The sequence below is a fragment of the Staurois parvus genome, unplaced genomic scaffold, assembly GCF_062004578.1.
Source record: "Staurois parvus isolate SC_StPar_1 unplaced genomic scaffold, SC_StPar_1.0 ptg000151l, whole genome shotgun sequence".
Classification (NCBI taxonomy): domain Eukaryota; kingdom Metazoa; phylum Chordata; class Amphibia; order Anura; family Ranidae; genus Staurois; species Staurois parvus.
The window spans coordinates 10,655,643-10,666,656 of record NW_028317947.1 but is presented as its reverse complement, the minus strand read 5'-3'; the positions used below and the strand labels follow the sequence as shown (position 1 = coordinate 10,666,656).

Below are 11,014 nucleotides of genomic sequence, written 5' to 3'. Positions count from 1 at the left end.
GCTCCTGCACTTCTCCCACCCGGCCGTTTACGTACATGGGCCGGAAGGGAAGTGGTTAAGTGACTTTGAATGTGGCATGGTTGTTGGTGCCAGACGGGCTGGTCTGAGTATTTCAAAAACTGCTGATCTACTGGGATTTTCATGCATAACCATCTCTAGGGTTTACAGAGAATGGTCCAAAAAAAAAAGGAAATATCCAGTGAGCAGCAGTGGACGAAAATGCCTTGTTGAGGTCAGAGGTCAGAGGAGAATGGGCAGACTGGTTCGAGATGATAGAAAGGCAACAGTAATTCATGTCAATATGGACCAATATCTCTGAGAAATGTTTCCAACACCTTGTTGAATCTATGGCATGAAGTATTAAGGCAGTTCTGAAGGCAAAAGGGGGTCCAACCCAGTACTAGCAAGGTAAGTGTATATACACTATGGATAATATAAACAACTACTTTTTCATTATGTAGTAAGAATTGTGTGTTACTAATAATAAACTTCATTCATAAAGCTAGGAATTTATTAGGCATACTGACTACCTGGATTCAGGGTTGTCCAGTCTTAAATGCAAAGCAACAAAATAAAATAAAAGACATAAAGGTCGAGGTATGGAAGAAATGAAGGACAAAAATAATTCAGGTTATAGATCTGTTTGTACAATAGTGCGATTGTGAATAAATGTAGACATGAAACAGCGTGTAATAGACTTCCAAGGTGAGTAATTGGATAGGAAAGTGAGCAAGAAGAATTATTAGGACTCAAAGGTTATATTTGCTTAGTGTTTTCATACCTTTCTTATCAGCAAAGAAGGTAAAGTGAGCTTTTACAAGCCTAGGAGGTGCTGTAGTTCCTGTATATATAAAGAGTTATACACGCAACATTAATATTCCGCACTGCACACCTTGGCCAGGTCCATATTCACTTGCTAGTCAGCAGATAGCCATCATGTCCTTCAGCCAAGTTTCATACAAGAGAATGGGTTCTATGGATAGATCCCCAATTTTGTCTGGAGGAGGTTACAATAAGGTGGTCAGCACAAGATATGCTGGCAGTGTCTATGGTGGTGCTGGAGGATATGGCACCAAAATTTCAACAGCTCCAGGTTTTGGCTTAGGTGGCTACAACAGCAGCCTCCAGATCACCACTAATAGCGATGTCCTGCTTGCTGGAAATGAGAAGGAGACAATGCAGAATCTGAATGACCGCCTGGCAACCTACCTGGATAAAGTACGATCCTTGGAGAAGGCCAACTCTGAGATTGAAGTACGCATCAAGGAATGGCATGGCAAGAATTCCGGTTTTGTGGAACGCGACTACAAAAACTACTACCAAACAATTGAGGGCCTGAAAAATCAGGTAACATAATGACTAAATTCTCCAGCCATGTTGATTTTTAATTTTAAAAAGAAAATAATAATTCACAATAACATCCATTAAGGAACACACCCACTGATCACCTTCCTTTATTTCAACCACAGTAGACATATAACAAGAAACAAAGAAAGTCTTTTCACGTTTACTGTGTTGATTTTGGAATGATGCTGCTAGCTACTGGGTGAAATATATTAATTATTAATTAGCAGAAAATTGTCTAGTGCAGACATCACATTATGTTATGTTTATTTTACAGTTGTTTATTTTACTTTTATCTAGAGAGTCTGGCTTATTTCATTAAGTAGTGCAAAATGTTACGGCTATGTGTAAAGAATATTAGCCCAAAGCAGCGCTTATCCCAAATTCCCGATTATTGTTCGTATTGGCTGGTTAACTTACATCTGATTGCTTGCTATGGTTTACTGAAAAGTGCACAAAGTTTCGAGTTCTGTAGTGCCTTATTAAAGTAAACCATATCTCCCAACTTTCTGAGCCATGAAGAGGTACAACTTTCAACAAAAAGTATATAAGTAAAGGACACACCCATTCCACACCTCATTTACACGGACCATGAAGAATAGCATGCCCAAAAAAAAGATTTGTTAAACCTACAAGTGATTTTTTTATACCACTTCTTTTTCTTTAAATTGAATTAAAAAAAATAACAAATGCAATAATATAGAGGCTGGGTGAAAGGTCTAGTGCAATATAACACCTTTGACATTCGAAGAGTACATTTTTATTTACAGAGGTCTATCCATCAGGCTGAAATAAGGGACAACTGAGTCCACTGGGGTAAAACTTTATCAAAGTGAAAGTCAGCAAACTCTAACCCTGAAGATATGTGATGTCACCTTGACAGCAGTCCCCAAAACCCTCATCAGTTGCTGTAGCCCCAATGAAAAATCAAGTATTTTCAGATATGAGGAACACTACTTTATGCCATTCACAATACAGTGCCCAGTCTTTGAGTGGTTAGACTCCAGGACCAAGAGCTATCATATATAACTCAGGAACCTGGTATTTGCATAGGGGTTTTTTTTGTGGACCATGGAAGTGGGCAACATTGTAGGAGCAGGCACAATATGTTTTTCAGCCCTATTCTTTGTTTGGTCTTTTTAACTTTCCTTTGATTTACTGAAATTAAGCCATATAGCTGAATGCAGCTCTTGAACCAAGGGATCTGGTAATTCTTGCAAATACCAGAGGAATGGTTTTGTCAGAAGGACTGAGAGTGCCTATGAGCTACTCTAAGAGTTCACATGGCTGGATGTACTCCATTGTCTCTATTTTAATATAATAGCAGGGTATGCTACAGCTAGCAGTTATCCTAAACCCAAAGTCATTTAACTGGTTACCATGGTAATTCTTAGAAGTTATTCATGTTCAGGAATGTGTGAACAAATTAACAATTATGTTTTGTTTGATGGTCCTTTTTTATTCCCAGCTTTGCTGTTTTGGTGTTGGATATCTGCTGTAGGTGATGGTTAGATTATAGGGCACAATACACTTGAGCACCTCTTGAAATTAAATCCATGCTGAGGGACCATCACATTTACAGGCAGGTCCTATTTTACATTCCTATTCATTTTACATTTTTATACCTCAGAATGGTCTTTGCTGCTACAGGTTTTACCATTTCAAGCTCAGTATATTTCATACTACGGAGGTATAGACCAGGGGCAGACTGACCATTCGGAAACTCAGGCACTGCCCGAGGGCCCGGGGTCAGTAGGGGGCCCCATGAGATTCCCTTGGTACCTTTTGTAGGCTTTTTTGGGTGTGGTTTGAGTGTGGGCAAGGACATAAGGGCCCCATGATCCCCTATTGCCCAGGGGCCCCATGTGTTGTCAGTCCGCCCCTGGACGGATGGCAAAAATGGGCTCCTAGGACAGAATCCACCCCTCAGTATAGCCCTGTGTACAATGCATAGTTTTTGTGGTACCTGGTGTCCTTATGTAGGATTACATAGGCATTAAAAGATACAATGTTAAAGGTTTATATTTATAGACATGGCAAAGCGCTACGCCCCACAGCAACCAATTCAATTTCATCTTCTATATACTCCATGTAATCATACAGCTGAACAATGCAAGCTGATTGGTTGCCTTGGGTTACTGAATATTTCACACTGCTCTTTCCCTGATAGCCTTATTTGCCTGATAGTGGAGCAATAATGATTACTGATCAATAATGATGACCCAGAGCAGTCAATCACAGGTAAACTTTTATTTGACAATACAGCAAGTAACTGATATCTAGTTGAATCCCATTAATTACTATTCTTTACAAAAAATAATGTTTATGGATGCGCAACACCAGTTTTGACTAATAGGTTCTGCGCACAGTCAAAATGGAGAAAAAAATCTGTATTGCCCATAGCATCTAGTCATGTGCAGTTGCAATTATCTAATAAAACAAAGATCCTAATGGCTGTCAATGCCAACACCCATTTTTTCTCTTTTTAATACAGCTGTAGAGTATTAGACACGTGAGAGCACCACACAGGTAGGATAAGTCCAGTAAACAGCATTATTTGTCACACCACATTAGAAAAAAAAAATGTGTTTTAGGTCATTATATTGATGCCAGATTGATGTGCTATTCTTTCTACCTCTACAAGCATTATCCAGTACAGATTTGAACTCTACTATCCATATACAACCCTGAAGAAAGGGCAATTTTGAGCCCAAAAAATGTTTTATGTGTCATGACAAATAAAGCTCCTTACCTAACCTAGCTACTTGTGTTTCACTCTCGCCCTCCAAATACTCTACAGGCCACTCTAGGGTTCCTTGCAATAACCCAGTTGACAAAGAGCAGTCTCCAAAAAGGTCAGTTAACCACTGATACCCATTCACCATGATGTCCAGTACTTTTCCAATACAGTTGAAATGTGTTTGGCATACTCATTTAATTGGAGGCTCCATATTATGTAATATCACTCATTCAGTAGGTCTGTGGGAAGAGCAACCAATCAAAAACACCCATTAAACGCAACTGAATGTAAACTGAAATCTTGGAAATTATCATTAATTTTCTTTTTATTACCTTATTAAGTCAGCTGGAAATGCAAGAATAACATTTTATAACTTAAGGTTTGGCTTAGTTATTTATTGCTCCTATAAATTTATGGCAGGAATATTTTGGACTGTTCAAACAATCTGTGCACCATAAACATGAATATTTGCTGATCAAAAATATTGGCAATGCCAGTAAATACCAAGTAAAGGAATTACCGATGGTGATTGGGTTTATTTGATTTCAAAATAGTTATATTACATTTGTTATATGCTATGTTTATTATTATTTATTATGGTATGCTTTGGTTATTTTTTTATACATTTGCAGCGTATTACATGCTGACATAGAATTCAAAAAGTCAGGGGGAAAAAAGTAATACGCAATACCTGATGAAGAGAACTAAATATTCTTGAAAGCTTGAACAATAAAACATTTTGAGTTAGTCAATGAAACGTATCATCTGTACTTTTACTTTCCTGTTACTATTTATGGCTAACGCAGTACAATACTTGCGTGTAGCAAGCTGATCTCTGATTGGCTACTACACATTTGTTCTGCATTTTACTACATAAACCTTGTAATATCATTTACACAGAACTTGTGGGAGGTGGGAGATATCCATTGCCTTCATGCAATTTTTATATAAGTGCACATAATAGAGGGGAGTCTACCTTTCAAGGTCCAGGTTGGAATGTATGGTGACATCATCCTAGGAGTAATGTGATGTCACCCAACACCTAGGCCCTGTCCCTCTTTAAAGGTTTGTTTTCAAGGGTTTATGCCACTTATTGCTTATCACTATAGGGATCTGTCAGATGGGACTGTGGTGACAATTTTGAAAGTCAATGCAATTCCAAGCTACCAGTTGACTGTAGTTCCAACGGGCTTATATCAAGCATGTCAGACTGATAGATTTGGTACTGAATTAGCCTTTTTATACCTTGCTTGTTACCCTTGAAGTAGAGCTAAAGGCCAATCTTTAATTAATTGTGGATAAAGTTAAGAAGGATTATAATCCCTGTCATTTTTTACCATCTGTATCCTATTGGGGAGATTTCCTTTTGCTCCCTGTCTCATAGCCAAAGCAGGAAGGGAGAGGAAATCTACCCAAAGCAAATCCCTGTTTGTCACCAGGGTCACCACAACTTGTGTCCCTATTGGAAGATTTTTCCTCTATTACTGTTCTAGTAACAACCCATAATTTGGAATGTTTTCACTTTCACTCTTGGCAATAATGGTAAGCCTGCTAAATATGGAGGGAGGGTGAATATACCTAATGGGGATACAGACAGCAATAAAAATCTGGCAGGTACTCCTATCACTCCCTACTCTATCCAAACGTAGAAAAAATTATACAAAAAGGTATAATTTAATTTAAAGAGTACGCAAATCCTAGCAATAAACCTCTGCTATTAGCTCCTTTTTTGATTGGTTCATGTAACTTGATTTTTTCAGAAATTCAATGGCCTGCACACTTTGCTATTTAGTTCTCCCTATCCTGGACTACAGAACAGTTAGCTCCTATGCTAAGGAGATTAGGACAGCAGAAGGAATTTAGTAGTTTATCTAAGGACAACTAGGCAGGGCTGACACCACTCAATCTACAACAGTTAATTTTTTACCCTGTATAATGTACTTACGGGATCTTTGTAGGATTAGAACATGGGCAAATCCACATTATTGCAGATTTGTACTACGTATGGGATTTTTTTTTGCCTTGACATAAGGCTTCAGGCATTTAAAGTGAATGAAACCCTCAATTTAAGGCCTGGGAAAGGGTTCTAAAGCTGGGTATACACACAAAGTTTTTTTTTTTTATTTGTTCAACCAGTAGGTTGAACAAAAAAAAACCTCACAAATATCTCCCCCCTTCAGAATACACAGATCAAATTACTGGTTTCACTGATTGAATGCTGGTTTTCCGGCAGGACAGTTCAACAGAAGCCAGTCATTAGAGCAGAGAGGGGAACACACACATTCCTGCTGAACTGCATGTGTATCCTGTATAAGTTACACCCAAAAATTGCACCTTTAATGACTTAAGTTATTCAATAAAGGGTTTAACCTAAACTCCAAAACGTTTGTATTAATCAATGGTTAACACTGTACAATACTTTACTATTGGAATTTAATTACAAAATGCTGTATTAGATTTTAGAGTTTCTAAATGCGACCCTCAGTAAAAAAAACTAATATGACCCCTATAGTTCCAATATTCTTAGTTTGGTATTCTTTAGTATGTTTGATATGTCTAGATAATATATGCAACAGGAAGAAGGGTGCTTTATCATAACCATAATTAAGCACGAGATCGTGTGAAATGCGTTAACAGGTCCTGTATTCATGTCCTGGTGTTTTGTGTGTCCTATGGATCAATAAATATACACTATATTCATCTATCCTCCGGTGTGCGGCTCACCCTTCTGCCTGTTGCATTGTGAGTGGTGGTGAGCCAGAGCCTGCACCTGTCGTGGATTGATCTGGATTGTTTGCTTGAGCGGTATACCTCTGTTCTTTAGATAATATATTCACCATGACTGCTTTAAATAATATGTTAATGTTAATTATGTGCTTAGTCCTTAGTGAACAATCTAGGGTTCACTACCAGAGTTCCATGAAGCCCTCGGGTTCCTCCAGAGGTTGTTAGAGGTTCCTTGAGCATTGAGCAATTTCTATATCTCCGATATTTTCCCACTAACATCATTGATTGTTTTAGCTATCTGTAAGGGGGTAATTTTTCCCAATGACCACAAGTATAAGCAGCATGACTATGGTAAAACAGATGTCACATATCACTTACCTTCAATACCTCTATGCCTTAAATACCCCTCCCAACTAATTACCTAAAAAAGAATTAAACACCTGACTGTGGTGAAAATTGGCCGTAGCGGCCATTTATTAACAAATAACTAATATAACATTCCTTTAAACAGAAACATACTGATAATAACAATAATAACCACAGTTGCCAATCTTTGAAGGCACCAAAAGACTAATCTTCACTTTGTGTCTGTGGAACCACCTAAAGGTACCTGGCCGCAAGACACAGACTTGGGGACACTCCCAACTCTCTGCAGATACCTCCATGACCCAACTTCCAATTTCCCCAACCGTTAACTCTAACTTCTCCAGAGGACACTATACCTTAGTTTGGTCCCTAGTATTTGATATCACTGATAATTTAGATCGCAGATCCCAACCACCTGGCCACTATGGTTTTTCCAACTGCTCAAACTCCTCTCCAACCCACCCAAACCCCCTTTGGAGACCCTCCTCAAATTTATTAAGTAGCCTCCTGTCTCCTTGCTCAAACTTATCCCATCCCCTAGATGTTAACCCTATATCTCCTAGCCTCCCCTGTTCACCCAGTCATGTACACCCTTCACCTTTTTTTCTTTTCTTCAGGCTTTTCTTTCTTCTTATTGACCATAACAATAAGGTATCATGAGTTGTTGATAAAGACAATTTTAGCAGGGGGTTCCCTGAGACCAGAAAGTTATCTCAAGGATTCCTCTGTGTTGAAAAGGTTGAGAAAGGCTGATCTAGGTGAAAGACAGCTGAAGGGTAATAGTACTATATATACTGATAAAGCATGATAAAATATGCAGATGCTCTTTTCATTGTTATAGGTATAAAGTGTATCTGTACATGAAACCTGTCAGGAATGTATAGGATAAGAAGTACGTACAGTCTTTCCACATTTAGCACCACACCCTCATTCTCAGTGCCTGCAACCTTATATGGTCATGAAAACTGGAAATTGTTGATGTGTACAAAGGGTGGTAATTATCTGTCATCCAACGGTTCTCCAAACACTTTGCACTACAATCATCTTTGAAAGATGACAGCCGGTATGAAGTTTTTTCAGTACCTTACTTCCTTTTTTAATATTCCAGTGGGATACTTTTAAAAAGTCACCTATTAAAACATAACGTTTATGCCTTGCTTATTACTGTTAGCCACACATGCTGTGATTCTTTTACTACATTATAATTTTATATGCTTTTTTTTATAAAATTGGCCTACGCACAACATGTTTGATACTGTCATAACTAAAAAGGTTCTTGTTTAAAGGTCAAAGTTGACACCATATTCTCTGGATATCATAGAGAAGGTCAAAAAGGACCCCATCTGAATTCATTGCTCTAATTGGATGCTCTTGCCGTGCTCTTCTCTTTTGATTAGCAGGGGCTCAAATCAATCTGTTGAATGTGGCCAAGTGAGTGTTTTTTTCTATCTAAGGCTATTACTTTGCCACATATGATCCACTGTCAGGTGCCGGAACTAGCATCCCAACACCTGGCAGTAGGACATTTCCTAGACCTGCTGGACAACAGGATTTTTGTGAAATCCTGGGACAATCCAAAGGGATCCAAGACATGCTTTATAATAATTTCAGTCAAGTGAAGTCTGACCAATAGCATAAAATGTAAAATGCAGCGCTGACAAAATAGAAGGTGCCACTGATACAAATGCACAAACAATATAGTAAAATAAAATTGAAAATGAAATGAGAATAAAGTTCTGTGAAGGTGCTCTCTGCGTTCCCAGTGCATATGGTAGAAATGTGCACTAACCAGAAGCGTATTCAAAATACGCGGTGTGTAATAATCCTGAAGTTCCCCCCTCTCAGGTCAGAATATGGACTGGAACTGAAGAAAATGAGGAAGAAGCGCCCTCGTGTGGTGAAGATGGGATCCAGAAAGCCAGAGATCCCCTTCCAGGGATGTGTAGATAGGAAATCCTTGATGGTAAAAAACGTTCCCCTCTCTGGAGCTGATGGATCACATCTGGGCTCTGAAAATTGAAAAGCTCCTCACAGGAGACCGAGGGAAACACTCATAGTGTAGTATATAAGTTAAATCTTTATTAAAGCCAGTATAGCAGGGATGCAATGAATCGCAGTGTCAGGTAAATACGAATGACTGACCATCCAGTATCTAAGATGGCCACCGGGCCTCCACGTGGCACCGGTGGCGTGACGTCACAACGTCCTGGGCTCCACTGACGCGTTTCGTGCGCACGCACTTCTTCAGAGGTAGAGACGAAGCTTTCTGGATCCCATCTTCACCACACGAGGGCGCTTCTTCCTCATTTTCTCCAGTTCCGGTCCATATTCTGACCAGAGAGGGGGGATCTTCAGGATTATTACACACCGCGTATTTTGAATATGCTTCTGGTTAGTGCGCATTTCTACCATATGCACTGGGAACGCAGAGAGCACCTTCACAGAACTTTATTCTCATTTCATTTTCAATTTTATTTTATTATATTGTTTGTGCATTTGTATCATTGGCACCTTCTATTTTGTCAGCACTGCATTTTACATTTTATGCTATTTTGCAAGGTTTTATATGATTTCCTTGAATGTTCAGCTGCTTAATTTAGAGCGCTCACTGTAGCATTTTACTATTACAAGTCTGACTAATGCATTCACTCACTGTTGCATGCAGGAATTTTGGTGCAATTTCCATTGAGTATAGTGATAACTATATTCTGAGGGACAGGTAGGACCTGACATATGACAATGCTGGGTGAAGAACCATATAAAAACAGGAAGAAGTTGCATGGGGTTAAATATGCCTTGCTGCAGGGAGGTGCAAGGTGGGTTCAATTTAAAGTCTATACCATCTTGCCTATTTTTAATACCTATTCTGTTACTTCTTTATTTATTGCCTAGTAGTGGTCATTTAAAGAATTAACTTTATATATTGTTTATTTGGATAATCAAGATGCCCTGATCACAGTTCAAGCTGGTTTTCTGTGCTGTCAGGCAGGGAATGAAGGAGGGGTGGTCCAGCAATAGAGATCTGGTTTGTAATGGGATCATTTGTATTTGGTTGTTTTCTTGCAGGTGGGACCTAGGCCCAGGGTACCCAATCAATGAGAGACCACACACACCATTCTTGATGTTGTAATTTATTCTGTATATTGCATACAGTTTAGCGGCAATGAATAAACACAGTTTCTTGAAAAGCACCAATATAAGGCAATATAGCTGCTGGTATGTAAACAGCTTTATCAGGTTTCGATCTGTACTACCAGAGGATGACAATTGTTGGATGGGGTGGTGATATGCGGTGTACCAGAATGATACTGTAATGCTGCTAGGAAGAGCCCCACATTACTGGTCCAGATCACGGAATGTTTCCTTGAGACAGTCATAGTCCCTGAGCTGATCTTACTCATTATGAACCTCTCCCTGCGCTATGCAATTTCCTTACCAGCAGGATCTCTGTCTCTGGCCTACAACTTGCTCCAGGCATGCCCAAATTAGGTGGTTATCCTGTTATATAAGGTCCCACACCAAAATGGCCATTGGGGATCTCAAAAGGTTTCAGTGTCCAATCAGACAGCTGTCTCCTCTGAGATATTGATGGAGCACCTAGGGGGACAATTCCCCTCAGTCCATCTGTGATAATGGCACAGTGCCACCTACAGAATGGAAGGGGACCTGTACCTGTCTACATACTGATTCTTAAAAGGACATGAAACCCCTAGTTTTTTTAAGCACCTTCTGCAGCTGATTTAATTACTAGTTAATTATGTAGCTTCTTTATCTTTTAACCCTTGCCTATGTTCTTGTTTAGGCTGGTGTCATTAACTACTTCCCCAAATTACCAGT

The 11,014-nt window shown here is 39.2% G+C and overlaps 1 protein-coding gene across 1 annotated transcript in view; it reads left to right on the top strand.

Annotated features, from left to right (window-relative positions):
- Positions 1–876: 876 nt before the first annotated feature.
- The window catches only part of LOC149464454 (keratin, type I cytoskeletal 42-like), a 32,514-nt gene continuing 22,376 nt past the window's right edge, over positions 877–11,014 (top strand). The window contains exon 1 of the mRNA XM_089674423.1: positions 877–1,347. Within this exon, the coding sequence (XP_089530549.1) occupies positions 937–1,347 (411 nt within the window). The 5' untranslated portion in view covers positions 877–936. The remainder of the gene's footprint in view (positions 1,348–11,014) is intronic.